This window comes from Carassius auratus, chromosome 35 (assembly GCF_003368295.1).
Source record: "Carassius auratus strain Wakin chromosome 35, ASM336829v1, whole genome shotgun sequence".
NCBI classification, from domain to species: domain Eukaryota; kingdom Metazoa; phylum Chordata; class Actinopteri; order Cypriniformes; family Cyprinidae; genus Carassius; species Carassius auratus.
In genome coordinates this window covers 10,483,715-10,503,102 of record NC_039277.1, presented here as the reverse complement: position 1 = coordinate 10,503,102, position 19,388 = coordinate 10,483,715, and the positions used below count along the sequence as shown (strand labels likewise).

General features: G+C 36.8%; 1 protein-coding gene across 22 annotated transcripts in view; it reads left to right on the top strand.

Annotated features, from left to right (window-relative positions):
• LOC113054349 (ribosomal protein S6 kinase beta-1) overlaps positions 1–19,388 on the top strand; it is a 67,173-nt gene that overhangs the window by 40,961 nt on the left and 6,824 nt on the right. For 18 of the 22 annotated variants that reach the window (XM_026219855.1, XM_026219849.1, XM_026219852.1 and 15 more), the window contains 8 exons: positions 7,420–14,402; positions 15,126–15,169; positions 15,324–15,441; positions 16,057–16,125; positions 17,887–18,034; positions 18,143–18,200; positions 18,841–18,941; positions 19,082–19,172. In XM_026219855.1, coding sequence (XP_026075640.1) covers positions 14,340–14,402; positions 15,126–15,169; positions 15,324–15,441; positions 16,057–16,125; positions 17,887–18,034; positions 18,143–18,200; positions 18,841–18,941; positions 19,082–19,172 — 692 coding nt within the window. In that variant the 5' untranslated portion in view covers positions 7,420–14,339. Of the gene's footprint in view, positions 1–6,796; positions 14,403–15,125; positions 15,170–15,323; positions 15,442–16,056; positions 16,126–17,886; positions 18,035–18,142; positions 18,201–18,840; positions 18,942–19,081; positions 19,173–19,388 lie in introns of those variants that run through there. The other 4 variants (XM_026219856.1, XM_026219850.1, XM_026219839.1 and 1 more) reach the window with 2 other exon arrangements.

Below are 19,388 nucleotides of genomic sequence, written 5' to 3'. Positions count from 1 at the left end.
TCTATCTATTCATATTATCTATCTATACTATCTATATCTATATATCTATAATATATCTGTATCTATTATTATGATTCTATCTTTATTATCATATATATATATGTACTGTCTATGTATATATATCTATCTGATCTATACTTCTGTCTGTCTGTGTGTGTGTATGTATCTGTCATGTCTGTACTATTTTATTAATATATGATATATATTTCATATATAATAATATCATGTGTGTGTATATGTAATATATATATATATTATAGTATTATTATAAAATGAACGTTTATTAAAAATCAGATATCTTAAAAAATTAGCATTTTACACAATATTTTAATGTGGTTTGTATTTATTCTTATTAGAGTATCACATTTTTAACTTAGCAGTTTGTTAATGCCAATCTCTACTGAAACTTAACTGCAAGTTGAGTCTCATTGTACCATTTTTGTGGTGCATGTAATTGCTGCATATTTACACTAAAACACAAATAGTGGTGAAAAAGAAAAATTCACTCAGAAATTGATAGTAAATTTCACACATAATTACAAAGAAACGGCAAGTAACACTGAAGTATGTGTGAAATTCTGAAGTACTAATGAGTACTAATTTAGAAAAAAAAACATTTACGTGACAATGTTCCTCTAATGAGGTTCCATGACTGCTATACCGCTGACTATGTATGCAGCAGGTAGAATGGTTGCTCACTAGGTTTTGGATCTTTGGTCTGGTTTTAAATGTAAATGGTTGGCTCTCTACTGGAGGTGTGTGAATTTGTATGAGCACTTGTTTTATGTATGCATGTTTGTGCGTGCGAGGTGACGAGTGTCTGGCCAGTGTGGTGGGAAGTGACACTTGTATGAGTGTGCTATAATTACTCATTTTTTTCTTCTCCTCTGAGCCAACATCGAGACCCAGAAGGGAAGAGATCAGTATTCCCTGTCTCCCAGTCCCATTCTGATAACTCTTTTCCAAAATAGGAGTGATCTCACCCTTCTCTTTCAGTCTTCCTCTTCTCCTTTGTTTAGTCTGTTTTTTTTTTGTTTTGTTTTGTTTTTTACTTCATTCTTACTGTTTAAACATGGGACTGGCGCAGCTGGTGGAGAAAACAGGAATGGATGTGAGCACGTAAAGCTGTGTGTGTGTGTGTGTGTGTGTGTGTGTGTGTGTGTGTGTGTGTGAGAGAGAGAGTGATTAATACCCTGAGTTCGGGGATCTCCATTCAGGACACGTCCTCATGGTTTGCTCATGAGGTCATTGGGAAAGATCCTCATGTAACATGGAGCTAGTTTTAACCGACACTAAGAACCAGAGCAGAGGTTATCTGCAGTGCGGTTATCAATCCCTCCACAGAGCATGACCTTTGTTTGTATTAAAATACCTGCACTGTAAATGATTAGGAACAAACTCACCAAGGCCTCTTTTTTTGTTTTTTAAACCTCTCACATCGTTAGTGTGTACAGATGTGTATCTGTGTGTGAGAAGCTGTAGATATCTGTACTTAATCTACACTTTTGTATGACCTCCACTCTTCAGTTAAAGATGGCCGTCTTCATCAGTTGGCGGCAATGTTCCCTCTCATTTTTGTTCGTGCTGACCACAACCTATTTTTATTGGCCATGTTCTTCATCCACCTGAAGAGAAATATATATAATATATATTATAAATAAAAATAATTTTAATCAGACTTAAAATATACATTTATAATTGTTAACGATTTACATTTATAGACTTTGTTTATAACTTTTACATTTATACATATGGATTCCTGTGTTGGTATGTGTGTGTATTACAAACACAATTAGTGTTTAATTTAAGTTTAATTTAAGTTATTATTCTGACTTTTTAAATTTGATTTATTATATTTTTATTATGTGTGTGTGTGTGTGTGTGTGTGTGTGTGTGTTTGGGGGAGAAGGGGGCTGTGTTTAGATACATTTTTATGATTACATTTATAATTATAGCCTGAGAAATAAATAATTCAATATGCATTATGAATTTATAAAAATTCTGACTTAATTTTATTATTAATTTTTACTCATTGAGAAATACATATGTACTGGTGGTGGTTGAAGAGAGACCCCCCACATGAATGCAAAGCGCTTTGGGAGTACAACAATACACAATAAAGCGCTATATAAATGCATCATTCATTCATTCAAATAAAATATTTTTCCTCAGGAAAATTCATGATAACTTAATTTGTCAAGATAGCTTTTGTTAGTCTCATAAAAGACAATGATGTATTCTCAGTGATGCGTCTCTGGATGACAGCCATGAATATGTACTGTACACACTCATAGCTTCAGTTCCGTAACTAAAAATCAGTTGGCTTGAGTTTGAAATGCCATCCATTATTTACTTCTGAATTATGAAATATCAAGGTTATTCCCAAATTGTCTTTTAGTTCCCCATTTGCACTGGTGCGACATCAGAAGTGCGTGACCGTGCACATGCACAGTTTAGAGGGAACATTGGCTGGCAGCTTTAGAGGGGACCTGAGGTCAGAGGTCACCTGTGACTCAAAGCTTGAGGAATTCAGTCTCAAGGAAATGAATAGCATGGGGAAAAATAAGAGACAGAAATTGTAATGGCTACAGGAAATGATAGCTCATTAGAATGTTGTCAGATGGTGACTGAGAATTATTAACTGTTTTATAGAGGGACAAGAAGGAAAGGGAAGCTGGAACCTGTTTACCTCTTTAAAAAAAATCCCCATGTTGTTCGCTTGGGAACACAGAGCCATGAATGTTTTCACCTTCCTGCATGCTGATCCCATGGTTCTTCTTGCATGATGTTGCTTCTGGGTAAGGTTTAGTCACCTTTCCAAAGATTACAGTTTGTAAAACACAAGTGTTGACAGGTTATTCAGTTAATGGTGTTACAAGGCCTCTTTCTGGTCTTTGCATCTGTTATACTGTTTCAACTTATACTCCAAAATGGATTTTTGCTGCTTCCTCCATTAATAGTTAATATCCATACATTTATATAAAATTACTTAATCTGTTTGAAACACGACCACATGGATAATTTATATCCACTCAGGCAGGGGATTTCCAGTTCCCAGCATTCTTTGCATGAGACCGAATGGGAAGATTAAATGTTGAATTAAGTGTTCGGCCTATTTTAAGTTTTTGAGCAAGATAAAGAAAGGAGGGAAGCTTTGTTTGTGTTTAATGTTCTGTTATGTTGGGATTTAAAGGAGTTTTTATTATATTGTACCTATATTGTAGCTTTGTGTTGAGGTTGGATGTACAGTAAGTGAACATTGTTCGAGTTAGTTTGAGGTATTTACAGCTTAGTTCATTGTTAAGAAACCCTATTTCCTACTGTCCACAACAGAATTCATTTTAGCGGAAGAATTGTTGTTTTGAGTGTACTCGCATGCTAACCTGTTGAGCTAATCACAGTCTTCCTCTCCTCTCCTCTGCCCTGCCTCGCTCCTCAAGTGTGTCAGCCTGTTATCTGTGCTTGCCTGGATAGCTTCTGTTGCTCCCTTTGTCTCTTAATTTTTCACGCCGGATCTTGTTGACATTAGCAAAGACTTCAAGCTCACTGAGTCAGAAGCTTGTACGCTCAAACAGGCCGTGAGCAGAGGGAGCCTGTGCTGTCGTGCTCTTGATTTCATATCGCCGATGACCGGCATCTTCATCACCCTGTTCTTGAGGATCATCATCCTTCCCTGCATGTGTTTGAATCATCTCCCATTTCCTGTTTCTGATGTCACTCAGCAGGGAGATGGACAGACACATAGGAGCCAGCACCGTAATGAAATGACCTCAGATACCCCTGTCCACTCACCTGTTCTTTATCACTGGACGTAACGTATCCTCGGCATCACTTAAATGTGACTAATCAATACTATCAATATGGCAAACCTTGATAACTTTGTTAGCTTGCTGCACTCATCCTAGCTGTGAGTTAAACAAGCATTATGGCAAGACTTGGGTCTTGATCTGCTCATATATGCTCATTAGGTGTATTTGTCTTTGTGTATTTGCACACTATTTATTAGTGTGGATTCAGAGTCTTGCCAGTTTTTTTTATTTTAACTGATACAATAAAAATAGTAAGATACAATATGATATGAAATATAAATAAATTGGTGCTTGAATTAAAAAATGTATAGAGCGAAAAATACTAATTAATTCACTCTAGATTTTTTTTGTAATGCAAGTAATGGATATATAACTTATATATAATTAATATATATAAAAAATGTATTTGTTTAATACAAAAGGTATTTTATTTTAATTTTTTACTTGCTTTTTCCTCATTGCAAGAAAACCGTTATGTGATGGGATTTGATGACACGTGGCTTTCTTGTAAATCCTGCTTAACTGAAATAACTGATATGACACAAAGAAAATCTTTTATTGTTTAATTGACTCATCATTGACTCCCTGGGAGCTGAAAATAAATAACATGCAGGTTTTTTTTAACAATAGTTAATTATTGATCTGTTAATCCAATATTTTAATGAATGCACATTCAAGATTCAAGATTCAAGATTTTTAATCGTCTCACACACATTTATAGAGAGCATGTTTAACCAGCAGTGAAATGTGAGTCAGGTACGCACCATGGACAGTGCAATTATTAAAGAATACAACACAGATGAAAATATACATAAATATAGCTATGAACGAATGAAGTAAAAATAAAGATATAAGAATAAAATATAAAAAAAGATATCACTTGTATGTTGTGCATTGTTATTTAAGCCTTTTACTTTCATAAAAAAACTCAAAAATGGGTTTTCATACAATGAAAGTTTTATAGAAAGTTAAAAATTTTAATTATGATCCAATTACAGCAAAATAAATCAACACTGTAGAGTAAACACAACACAGTGTTATACACTTTACTTTTAATACAAACATTTGGGAAAATTACATGTATTTACAATATACATAGTGTGCACTGTACAGTAGAGGTGTGTTTGCACATTATTTATTTCACAGTTTAAAAAAAAATCTAATCAAACCTTGATTTAGAGATTTTCTCCTTATTAACACACATTTAACAGTTTCAACAAAGCGGACAGTAAGCAGTTGACTTATTTGCAAAAAATACACAATTTGGGTTGTCAAGGTGGTAATTTGACTTCAAATTTGAATTTACATTTTTGTAATCTTCTGAGTGTTACACAGTTGCAGCCATTTTTTTGTTTTACTCCCAAACAGGGAAAAGACTATAGCATTAGTTATGTAAAATACATTTTTATAATTACTTGCATGAACAATTAATTTCAAATGTTCTTATACAGTTAGTGATGGAAATATCTGGAAAAAGGTTTTGGAGTGTCTATTCATTTATAGAATTTAAGTTAACAAGATATACATTTTTAACACATTTCATACAGATTTTTTTTATCTAATTTTATATAGATTTTATCAGTTTTTTCTTCATAATTATTAGCAAACACATGCAACTGAAAAACAAATGCATTCCTTTTCTCTGCAGCATTTACATGTCGTAACATCTCAAAATTGACTTTTCTTCCTACTCAGATATGCACAATATTTCTGGTTGTGACTCTATATGTTGTTTTTCTTCTGATAATTTCATGATTTACACTTTCAGCAGAAATAATACTTTCCCAAAATAAAAGATCACTCCCAAACCATGTCAGATATATTTTTGGTACTCACTTTTATTGCCCCTCATTGTACAAATCGCATGGCTTCCATCGTGAACAAATATGCTCTTAGCAAGCATTTTCCAAGACATATCAAAACACATTTTGTCATCTAAAAATTTAAATATGACCAGATCATGCAATGTTGACAGGGAATATATATCTTTTAGTCCAGCATGTTTTTCCAAAGAGATCCCTGGCCCAGAACATTCCAGAAGTAAAGTGAAACTCCTTGTTTTACGGACATGGAGATACTCCACATGTTTTAGTAGCATGCTTCTGACGGTTGGTAGGAGTGTAAATGTCTGACTCGTACAGGCACTGACTCACCATGGCTCATCGGACAGGGCTCGATTGGAGCCCGCCAATTTCTCAAACACAAAGACAAGTTTTTGATCTGACTCTTTGTTCTAGCACATCAGCGTTTCACTATACCTGTGCTGCAAAACCCCGCTGATAGAAAAAAAAAAAAAACTAATGAAGGTTTAGATCTGAGATTAGGCTTCAAATGTGCTAATGCTAGCTTCTGCGTGTGTTTACAGTTGGTTGGATTTCGGTATGTTCTCCTCTCAGGTGTGTGGGTGTTGGTTTTGATGGTGGATTTTCAGTAACGTCCTTATAAGCCTGCATCATTTTCTTTCTCCTTTTGTGCTTTTTTTGGTCTTGATGTGTTTTGCATTTAGTTAACCCACATCACGGATGGATGATGACAGTGTGTTTGGTTAATGATTTAACAAAATAACCGGTATGAGCTCATCTATTGTCTCTCCGTGAGGTTGCACTTTCAGCAACTCAAGTGGGCTTGAGTTTGCGTCTTAGAAATGTGCAGTTCAAAGAGACCGTTATCGGCCACATGACTGTGTAAAGTGATAAAACAAAAGTCCAAATGTGTCAGAGAGCATCAGGTCATGTAAAAAAAATTCTATATTAAATGCCATTTTATTTAAAAACGCCTTAAAGAATCTTGCTTTAAGTTTAATATATATATATATATATATATATATATATATATATATATATATATATATATATATATATATATACACATACACACACAATATTTTTTATTAATCTTGTCTACTTGTTTGGGAGGGGCCATGCCAGGGCAATCTCCTTTTCTTTTCCTTTCCATCCATGTGATATGGGGTGGGGGTGGGGGGATGGGGGGTGTAGGTAGTGGCTAAATCTCATAAAAAAGAGTTTCCAAATATGGGCTGTCTCTCGTAGAGCCCCGCCTTCCTGCTTCAAGTAGGCGGGGTTTACACACTCTCTCAACCAGTAAAGAAACAGCATGGACTCACTTCCTCATTTAATTGGCTGAAACCAGTTCTAACAGGAACCGCCAGTGATAAATGTGAGAGTTCTGAGAAATCATTCATTTCTTCCTTCAGCCTGGCTGAAGAACATTACAGGGGAGTGTGGATGGCTCCCTGTGTGATCATGCCTTCAGGACAAGCTTTTTTTTTCTTCTCGTGTGCGTCTCTTCTGTTTGTTTTTTTTCCTCCATCATTTTTAAAGTGCTTAGGATATGTAGTTCCCAGAACAAGCTTTACTTTAACAGTTTTTCCCCCCCTCCCTTATTCGAGTTTCTGTCTTTTGGGATAACAGAGCTCGGTCTCTATCTCCCTCTCTCTGCGAGCGGAGAGAGGAGAAGCGGGGTAAAGGAAACTCACTGACCTTTTGGAGTCGGTAAGTGAAATTTATGTGACCTCTCACTCTTTCACTCTCCCTCCCTTTCTTTTTCTTGTCCCGTCCCCTCCTCCTCCTCTTCTCCTTTTCTGTCACAGAGCTTTTCCCCTGTTTGGCGCCTCTCTACAGAAGCCTTTCAGGGAGTACCTTGAGGCCCAGAGGGCAAAATTACAACACCGGGCAGGCGGGCGGCATGCATAAGAGGCCACCCCAATAGTAAGTCTCATCACTCATACAGAATATCTCTTTCGTTCAACCTTTAAATTTACCTCAATCCCAGATGTGGCTTTTGTATTTTTGTATATTTATCCTTCATTCCTCCTTTTAATTTATTACGCGCACCCCCATTTCTTTTTTGTTCCACATCCTAATTACCTCCCTGCACTAATTACTGCTTTGAGACTGGTTTTATTCTACCATGTGATTCTGTTGAGGTGTTATTGTTTGCATGTGGCAGACTGTAGTGTCAGGGGCTTTGCGTGGGCCATGCGGTGGTTGGTCGCGGGGGCCCGAGCGAGGTCTGGCTGAGGAGGGATGCTGAGTCATACTCAGAGTGAACCGGACACTCCCCCGCGTCACACTAATCCATCCCCCTACCCCCCCCCCCCCCCCCCCAACAACTCCGGCAGCCGAACCCTGTTGAACCCGGCGCAGGCTGCTGGAGACGGGAGGGGCCCCTAGGAGTAAAAGAAGAAGGAGGAGGAGGGATGGGGGAAGTTGGGAAGGGAAGCAGCAGGGGGAGGGCGGGGGGAGGCTGAAGCTGTACTCTCGATTTCTGCCACTGCCGATCCCTCGCAAGTGCGCACGGAAACAAAGAGCTACACTTTTTTTTTTTTATACCTTCGTCTGCCGTGTGCAAATCGTTCGTTTCATCTCAAGCACTTTTCCAGCTCGTGTACATGCATGCGTATGTGTGGGAGGAGGAAATGAAAGAGAGAGAAAGAAAGCAATGAAGTTGCACAATAAGAGATTACGGATGTTTCTGGAACAATGTTCCTTTTTCTGGTAACTTGAACCTCCTGCTGTTACTTAAGGAAAGCTGCGGGCTTGTTCAACCGACAGGAAGAAACTATGCCACTGTGCGCGTGTCACTAACATAAATCTTGTTTTAAAGAAACAGGGAGAGATTAAATGGAAATGCATGTGGAGATGATGTTTTTGATGAGTTAATGCATTACAGATTAGGCATAATTGACTTGAAAATCTTTTCTCTCTCTCTCTCTCCCCTTACAGGTTTAAGAAGATGGTGATCAGCATGGTTTGTTGCATCATAAACTTATGGCATCCAACAAACGTAGAGTAAAACTAAATCAAGGAACCTATTTTAACCCAAAATCGAATAGCTTCCTCAACCTGATGAGAGCTACTGCTAGAATAATTTTTCATTGAGGTTTCTTTTGTGACATGGATATCGGTTAACATTTTTAATGTGCTTGCTTAGCTGGTGGTTTGTGCTGAGATACTCGTGTTCTCAGCTCTGTGTCTTGCACAGGTTATCTGATCCCAGTGGTTGAGATGTTAAGGTGCACTCTGGCTTATATTGTGTGTGGTCTATAACATTTAGACTGCATTAATTTTGTTTTAAAATAAGTTGTTAGACCATTTATGTGCTTTGCAATTCAGCCTATACCAGTCAATGGCGCTCATCTAATTCTAGATTCAGAATTTGACTGAATTTACTATAACAGGAAGTTAAAGTAATGCTGACTCAAAAGTACCTGATTCTAAAGTTGCTATAAGATGTTATGCACATTGACTAGTGCTTGTATTACATTACTTTTTCTGAGCAGAGACCGTCTTGAGTTCCGAAACCTTTCGTCTAGAGTTATTGTTTTGTTTCCAGAGATCCAAAGAGGAGAGGGAGAAGGAGTGTGTGTGTGTGTGTGCGTGTGTGTAACCACATGACTCACTACAGGGCCACTTCACCAGATGCAATAACGCATTCAATCAGATTAAGAAGCGCTTGTGTGTTAGGGCACATATGTGTGTGGGCGGCTGCCACGTTTCCTTATCACTTATATTCTATACATCTGAAGAGCATCCGGTCTTACTGGAGCGTGCTCACTGCTGTGAGAGCTGCTGGACTGGATTGTCAGTCAGTTTGAAAGGTTAGTATCTTGACTCGTTTATAGTGACGACTAGTTTTATATTTACATGCAGGTATCCATCTTAAAACGAATGCATTTTTTAGTCGCTAGTACAGTGGTGGTCCAGCAAAACGTCACATTTTGGGCGACTCCCTAATCTAACATACCTGATTCAACTCATTATTAGAGGCTCCGTTTCCTGAAATGGGTGTGTCATATCCAAAATCTGGAGTATTGGGGGGCCACCGGGACCAGATTGAGAACCACTGCACTGGTGGTAGCTAGGCAAACGTCTCCGTGCGTCGCTTCCTTTTGTGTCTTTTTTTCTTTTAATTGCTTGTAAAAAGTTTTTTTCTGCGCTTTTTTGTAACGCTGCCCTGGTATGTGAGTCTGGAAGCTGCTGGCGTATAAAAAAATGGAACAGTGTGGAGTTTCTTTTGCTGTTACCTTAAATGAACCCTCTACTGAACTCAATGCACTGGCCGCTGCTGGCGTAGACGATGAGAGGAATGTTGCCAGATCTCCTGAGAAAAGCAAGCGAATGGAAACGCTCAATTTTATGGATCACCATGAAACATTTAGATTACAGAAATAATAATACCAATAGCAATAATAATAATAAAAAAACAGATTGAGCAATTATGACTGCATTGACTTACAAAATAATGTAAGATTATATACTTCAATTATACTCCAAAAATAAATATTTATCATATACAATTGCATATCTAAATTAAAAATAAATAAAACATCTTAGTAAAAATGTATACAAAAGTAATATTAATTAAAAAAAAAAAATCTGGTGGTTAAGTAGGAAAAAGGAATTAATGCTGGTAAATATAAAATTTTTTATGTCTTATACAGTTCTACAGTCCTCTAAATTAGAAATCCCGAAACATGCGTGTTTGTTCTGCCAATAAATCCAAAAAAGAGCAACGCGCGATTGCAAGTATTTATAAACGTTTTGATGAAAAGTGGCTTATAATACGCGGATATGGCAACATTGCTGAGAGAGAGGGAGCGAGCGAAGGGGAGCGCGAGAGAGGCTGTGTCTCAAAATCTTGTAGCGAGACAGTCTTTCGAACGTTCGAGCGCGACGATGATGCCCCCAAAAGCGCTGTCTAGTTAGGAGCTTCACTAGGAATAGAAACACAGCCAGGGTGAGACAGAAAGGAGAAGCTGTGTTCGATTATCTCACACAGCGCTCCGTTGAAAATAAGCTTTCGGTTCTTCCATAACGGGATCTAAATCATTATATCGTTAGAATTGATGACCACGCCCCTCTTTCAGTCCCACCCTCTCGTCTTATCATTGGTAAGTGAGTTAATTCTTCATTATGTGTCTTGATTGGTGTGGAGAAGTCTCTCCCAGTGTGTCAGATAGCTTATCAGACTGGTGTTGGCTGTTACATTCGTCCGGCGACAACAGTCTGTAGGCTGTCTGACATTTTGGGCTTTTCATCCCCTCTAAAAATCTTCTATTTATAATCGATGTCGATTAAATTGTTATTAGTAGTTGTCTTTTTTTATAACCATATATTTTTTTCAAAACTGATTTTTTTCTTCTTCTCGATATTGGTGTCTAATTTTATTTATTTATTTTTTGGTGGGCTTATTAGATAAATATTTCCGATGTGTGTGTGTGTGTGTGTGTGTGTGTGTGTGTTTACAGAGAGCGTGATTGACGTGTTTCTGCGTAGCCGTTCTTGTTAAAGGGCGTGTGTGTGCGCGCACGTTCAGCACTAGGTTTTGTCCACTTAAATTTCTTGGGAATCCAGAAAGAACACACCTTATTGCAACACTCTGTGACAGATCTTTTTGCCCACCCCTTCATTTGCATTTGCTTTACAGTTTTTTTTTTTTTCTGTCATCTATCTGCTTAATCGGTATCTTACATGTGCAACTGATATTTGTAATTAAATTAAAAACATGTCCATTCAGCAGTTCCCCCCTCTGTTTTTCTCCATTGTAAAACCACAGGGTGATCTGCTTGGCTTTCACAATCAAGTCGTCTCATTTCCTCTTTAACTGTTCAGAACATCATGTACTTTAGGGAACCCCCTCTGCCATTCATGTGCGTCTGTATGTCCTGTGTGTAAATCAATAAAGATGAATGAGGCAAATGTCAATCCGTCTCCTGGTTTTTGAATTGAGTTTTATATTCTTTATATATTGTAACTTACATGCAGTGTAGTAATAGTAATTGCATGCCTATAAATCCAATTCTGCAAGCTGAAGAAATTAAAATGTTATGTATATATTTAGATAAAATAAGAGCAGCTAAAAGAAGAATACAATAAATGCATTTCTATTAAAACGCTTCAGAAATGTAAAGTTCAGATCAAACTTAAAAATATAGGTTGAGATAAAATATGAAATGTTATGAGTTTTATATAGTCTATTTTTCAGACATCGAAGATTGTTTAATGCACAGCAATACGACATAACTGCAGACATTTAAATATAATTTCTGCAAGCTTCAGACATTTTAAGATCACATTTGACATTTTTCAATTAACAGTAAGTTATTAAATGAGAGCAGTTATTTTGTTATTTGAGTTTTATTGTGTTTAATGCAGAGCAATACACCATGCAACCGTAATTGCAAATAATTAAATTAGATTTCTGCCAGCTTCAGAAATTTAAAGTTAAGATAATTTTTTAAGTAAAATATTTAAGTTAAGCAGTTAAAATAAAACTAATTATTATATATACATGAAAATAGAGATAACATTTTTTAAATGTTTAAACAGTCTAAAGCTGCAGTAACAAATAGCCTTCTGCAAATGACATTCCTTATGGCCAAATAAGAAGCCATTACAAAAAAAAAAAAAAAACACTATGAAAATATGTGTAGTGTATTATATTATGTATAATATCATATTCATCCTGTAAGAATGAAAGAGTTGTTTGGTGATGTGATTAATTGAGGAACGATCACGCCCATTACAGTTAAGAGCCTGAGGGTTCGCCATCATGCAAATCTTTCGTTCAAACAGGTTTTAATATTCAAATAAGGCTTGACATGTTCAGCTGTAGTTTCTTAATAATCCCCTCCATTTTATGACCAATCTTTTGTGTAGGTTGCACGATAAGGTCAGGTGTTTTTGCTTAGCATGTGGCCAAATAACACTTTGATGGTTTAGTTTTTAATTTTCAACGTGCACGCATAGGCTACTGTGCACTACCTTTAGCAACCAGTGGGGTTGAACATTTTTGGATATTTATTTTCAGTATTTAATTGCATATTAACAGTTTTGTAGGCCTTAATTAAATTGTCCTCACGTTTTTCTGTTTTGTGACAATAATCTATATAATTAAGAACATGCTGATCATTTGAGACATCTTGGGAAAATCTGGGTGAGGGTAAAACTAGTTAACCATGTCCCTACAGTTTACGGCTCTCTAAAGCAAGTGTATTCATGATTATGTTGCTAAAGTCCAGGTGAGTCAGGGGCTTTAACCCCTCACATGAATCAATGATGTGCTGTCGCCTAACTGGACAACACTGGGACACCCAAGCTGACTCAGAAACAGGTGTAAACGTTACCTGACGCAGGGTATCTTTACCTCTCTCGAAACCCACAGGTATGTATCATTAAAACTAACAGAAGAACAGAGAGTCTGATAAACTGTTAGCTTCCTTCTCATTCTCAACAGGTAGCCTACATATTTGTTCTTTGTCTTTTTTTCTTTTTTTTTATTTTTCTACAACAAGAGACCCATTTTTATAACAAACAATTTAGCTTCAAATAGCTTGATTTATTATATCAGTCAAATCAAAAGCCATAGATGCATCGTTGTGTGTCAGATTGTGTAAAGTATATGAAAGGGTTTATGCCTCTTTTTCAGAAACATAAACTTTGGAAAATCCCTGTAACTATAATTTGCATATATATTTTTTTCTTCCTGTTTAAAGCATATGTGACACACAAAGTGCCCATTGTGATCCATTCATGGGGAACAGAGAATTGTGGCTACCCTGCACTTTGTAACAATGTATATTGTGAGCTCGCATCTTTCTTCCAGTCAACGCTTTTAGCGAGCTCACTGACTTCTGAACGTCAAGACCGTGTAGAACAGAATAAAAGGTTTAAACAGAATTACACTTCATGAATAATCAAATAGTGGCCAAATGACATCAATCTCCTCCCAAACCTATACAGTATAGGCCTACACCTAGCTATTCTACACCAAATCAAATATGCCCAGGCAACACAAAATAGTTTAAGGATACCATAACACCGAAATATAAATGTATACTGCAAAAAAAAAACTTTAGAGGAAAAAGAAACGGCAAACAACACCGAATTAAATACAAACCTTCAAAGAAAGACTGAACTATTATTTACCTGTATTTTTGTGTGTGTACAACTTGGGGGAAGGGGGTGATTTAAACCCGAAGAAGAAAGAAACATAAAGAAAGTTTTTTTTTAATCATTATTATTATTAAATCATGCACTGATTATGCAGTAGCACTGATTATACCGTTGCTTTATCCGTGAGGTTTAACAGCGCGAAAGCAGAAGCTCTATACAGAAGCACAACATCGGCAGGTCTTTTGTCGACATCTGTTGGCAGTGCGGCGGTACTACAAGTTAAAACCAGCTGCCAATACACACAGAATGACGCGTTTTTGTATCCGTAAATACACCCACTTACCTCAGCTACAACCTTCCGGAGTAAAATTATTCGTTTGTTTAACTAAACAAAAACGTTAATTCAGTTGTTGACAGTTGTTGTACACATTCCGGAGCATGCGCACTTACTCTCTGTGAAATTCGCTATTCGTTGTTTATCTTTTACCGGTAGTTAATCTCTGTAGTGATACGTAGTGTACCGCTGGTTATGGCGGCGGTGATTCTTGCGGCACCATGAGATGTCCTTATTCACTGTTATTCCGGTATTGGAGTGTGTAAAGAGACAGTGACAATGGCTGGTGTTTTTGATATCGACCTGGAGGACAACGTGTCAGACGAGGAGCTCGCCGACGGGGTATGTATCTAGACGGTAACCGAGATTTTCCGCATCGTCTGGACCGGCCTGAGGATCGATCCGGTGCACCTTACACGATTCAGAAACACGGCATGAAAGTACCATGGCTGTACAGTAGTAAACTATCAGATGACAATACCACGGTACTTTAATATTTACCATGGTACTGTATGATTCTACATGGTTTAAAATGTAGAAAGTACTTATCGTAATATATAAAGTATGACAAAACATGGCAATTCCACTATTATATGTGCAAACCTTTAAAAAAAAAGTTGTGTAGTGTAGTTGTGTATATATATATATATTACCTGGATATAATAGCTAATGGTCAACCCAGACCAGCTAGAAACACATCTAGCATTAACTGTTACCTGCTTAGACTGCATATTTGGATACCTAGCATCACTAAAGGTGCATGAAGATGTCTGTATTAATATACTGTCAGACTTTTATGACTAAACAGACTTCACAGTCATACGAAATATGAGAGAAAGAAAAAGTTTGGCAGAGGTTAAACTGAGTCTTGTAATGTGATCAGAGACCTTTAAAACTCCGGTCGAGAAGAGCTAGTGTGCATCAGTCACTGCTATAGATTGAGCGTTAACACACACTGTGCATTTGGTGGAAAACCTGCAGGGATACAAAAAACTGCAGTCCACTCCACACCTCCAACACTCTGTAAACCTGCCATAAACACCAAAAGTTTGTGTCTGTCCACAGGCCAGGGGCAGTGAATGCCTGGACCAGTGCAGTGGCTTTGAATTGTGAGTATGTCAAAAAGATACTTGCCGTTCAAAAATAATTCTATTTGTTTAAATTTGATGATATCATTTTAATTTTGAAGTGAAATGTCTTCTCTTTGATTAACATGTTGATATTTTATGTTAAACGTATATACATTTTGATGTTTTGGAGCAGTATGGAAGACTGCGAGAAGTTCGAAATCTCCGAGAACAGTGTGAATCCAGGCACAGAGCAGATTCGTCCTGAATGTTTTGAGTTGCTTCGTGTTTTGGGTAAAGGAGGATATGGGAAGGTAAGGAAGACTAGCAGTGCTACCCAGTGTTTCCTCCCTGCATGTGGTGTAGTGTCAACACATAATATGGGCTTTAAAATAATGTACACTACTGTTCAAAAGTTTGGGGTCAGAAGAGTTTTTGAAAGAAGCTTCTTATGCTGCATTTATTTGATTACAATAAATACATGAATATTGTGATATTATTATAATTCAAAATAAATGATTTGTATTTTAATACAGTTTAAAATGTAATTTTAAATATTTGAAATTGGCTGAATTTTTAGCAAATATATGTGCTGTTTACATATATTTTTTCCAGGGGACTTTGATGGTTGGAGCGCTCAAAAGAGCAGAATTCATTTAAAATATAAATCTTTTGTATCACTTTAAATGGCATTAGTGTCACATTTGATCAATTTAATGCATCCTTGCTAAATAGTGTCCATTCATTTTTGTCTCAATGCTTTTAGTTTCATTTGCAGATTTTTATTGTAGATCTTACCATGCCCAGTTCTGTATTTTGCAGCTTGTTTACATTCACATGTAATCGCCACATTACACTCTGCATGAAAGGCAATAATCAAAATGGCATAATAGGGGCACTTAAACAGTCCTTTTCTGTTTAACAAACAGGTTTTTCAAGTTCGCAAGGTAACTGGGGCAGATTCTGGGAAGATATTTGCCATGAAGGTCTTGAAAAAGGTATGGCACCCCAAAATTCACAATTATTGGTTTTTCCCTGAGACTCAGTTTGGGGGTTCCATCATGCCTGGTCCGGCTGGTTAACAGGTTTTATTGGTGTGGTTTGCTGCAGGCCTGTCAATAATGTTAAAGGAATGTTTCGTCATTACCTATAAACAGTTTGCGTAATGATTGTTTAATTGTTTGTATAGTTTAAGTGTGTGTGTTCCTTTTCACAACAACTAGTAAAATGGTTTAATAGTAGAATCCCTTATTCTGACATCTGCAAACATGTAGATCATAACAGAAACAAACAGTAGCATTCAATAGGAATTCTACTTTTTTTTTTTCAAAATGCTTAGTTAGTTTAACATATTTAAAACACATGGGCTTATAATAATAGCATGATTTGCTTCACAGGGTCTATTTTAGCAAGACCACAGATGAGTGGCAGATTTGGTCATTTATCAGCTTGGTAGAAAGATATGATGTGGTCACAATATAATGCAATCTCAGCTGGCCAGATTTGCATACCAACAGAATATGGCTCTGTTTTTATCAGTACTTACTCAGTGTACTCTTCATTGTACACTGTAGCTGTTTTAGCTAAATTATCTTTAATCAGCGTTTCTACGCAGTTTGGAAAAGTATGGAATTTGATTTGAGTAATTTCCAGGTCTGGAAAAGAATGGAAAAAAAGAAAGCATTTCCAGATCTTTACCCCTATTTAGTTTTCTATAATGGTGTTTTTTTTTTGGCTGCCACAGAGTATGTGTTAATGCAAACTTAAGTCTTTGAAAATTGACGTACTGCCCTAAAGAAAGACAAATTTTGAACACTTTTTTTTTTTAACAGTACCAGTTTTTTGAAAGACCTTTGAACTTGGCAAACAGGACAATGCACACCGCTCTACTGTACCGTCAGCCCATTTCGTTTTCTCTGCCGCCTTAGAGGATGTGTTAAATTGGACATTAGGCCTTGACATTAGACGTACTACCCTAAGAAAAGCCAAATTTTCAGCAAGCATACCCATATTTATTCATTTGCATCCATGCTCTCGTTTTCCCCATAGTGAGATGGCATTGATGAATAAAGAAAATAGGTTATAGGATATATAAAACTAGAAACTGTTATGTGTTAGCACACAAAAAATTACCATGTGCTTGTCAATAGTTTCTTGAAAAAAACGTTTATTTTGTGCATGCAAAAGTCTGTGAGATTTTTTTTTGTAGGAGCTCTATATGTTGTCACTTTGAAAAAATCAATAAATAAACCCCTGAGAAAAGAAAATATTATATACTAAATACTATATAGCAAATGTAAAGCTAAAAATAATGATCTATGAACCATTTATGTTAAAGATGGCCTGAACATCTACTTAGAGGTTTGGAAATTTGAGTCTGGAATTTTGAACATGTGTAGGAACCCTGTTTAAACCATTCTAGAACAGAAGAAGAGCAAGCGATGGCTGTGTACAGAGGCCATGGACGCAGTTTAATCATTTTGAGACTGATGCTGCATTGTTCTCTGTGGTTTGCATGATTGAAATGCTCCGGATTCCATTCCCAAATTAGATTTGCACACGTCTGTTTATTGCAACAACAATAAAAGCATTAATGACCCCCGCCTGATGAGTTCACAGCTGTGATTAGGGGTGTTTCAACCCTCCAGTACATAGATGTTCACAGGAAGATGTACAGGCAGTGCTTGTGTGCTTTCTTACATTTACTTAAAAACACCACATTTCTTAATGTATTCTGTTGCTATTGTCTGTTTTAACAGGCCATGATTGCTCGCAATGCAAAGGACACCGCTCATACTAAAGCAGAGAGGAGCATCCTAGAGGAAGTGAAGCATCCCTTCATTGTGGACCTCATATACGCCTTTCAGACAGGAGGGAAACTTTATCTCATCCTCGAGTACCTAAGCGGTGAGTTCAAAACAGCTACCGGTGCTTTTCAATCAGTAGTTTTGGTTTAGAGAAAAAAAATGAAAACAAGAAAACGGATCTGGAATCAAGTTTATGTTTCTGTAACAGGTGGAGAGCTGTTCATGCAGCTGGAGAGGGAGGGGATCTTTTTGGAGGACACAGCCTGGTCAGTGGATGTTATCGAAAATAGGACATGAACTTGTTCTTAATTAATTTGCTTGGTTAAAGGTTAAATAAAAGTGGAGCTTTATTAGTCTTATCAGGATATAGGTCATTCTCATGTCAAGATGACCTGTCTGCTATGTGGATGAAACGCCTCTGTTTTGTGTAAACGTTGATCTCGTGCGGGAGGCTTTCACAATTCACTGGCTTCACAACGGTAGTTTGTACAACCAACCCGAATGCTGATTTGATGGTTTGATCGACCAAATATTAGACATTTGTAAATCTGTGATCACCCTCATGTTATTCCAAACCCATATGCTGTTCGTTTTTCTGTTTAACTTCCACATATTTAATTATTTTTAAATACTTTAATGAGAGTGTACTGTACATAGGTATTTATCATACAATGACAATTCATGGTCTCAAGCTGTTAAGCTCCAAAAAGAAATGCATCACATTAAAAGCGGTCTATATGACTGTAGCACTATATATTATGATTGGTTTGACCTCTAATAAATAATATAACATTTTTCGTTTGGGGTGAATGATTTGTTTAACAAAATATTTACAAATCAATGGGTTGTGAAAGCATTTACATTTTTAATATTCATTTATTTATTTATAATTTTATTTACTTCTAGCTTTTACCTGGCAGAGATTTCCATGGCCTTGGGTCATCTTCATCAGAAAGGCATTATTTACAGAGATCTGAAGCCAGAGAACATCATGCTCCGTAACAATGGTAATAACACACACACACACACACACACACACACATACTCACCTGTGTCTTTTTATCCCAGATAGTCGTCAGTCTTGCACCACTGCCTGTTCAATAAAGACTGTTCTCCTCTGGATGTGCTCATTTTATTCTCATCTCAGGTCACGTGAAGCTGACAGACTTTGGACTCTGTAAGGAGTCGATCCACGATGGTACCGTCACTCACACCTTCTGCGGAACCATAGAGTACATGTATGTACAATGTCACATTTTACCCAATTAAACAATCTTTTTTCATGCTCATGTTACTTCTTGATGTAAATGGACAGTGTAAAAACGTAGCAGGAGAATTTGAATCTTTTTCTCAAATAAATGGTCCGTGTAGACTATAAAGGGTGTGTTGTGTTTAACAACTTGAACTTCAGTCTTAAAAGAGTCATGTTATGATAAAAAATCATGTTTTTTGAT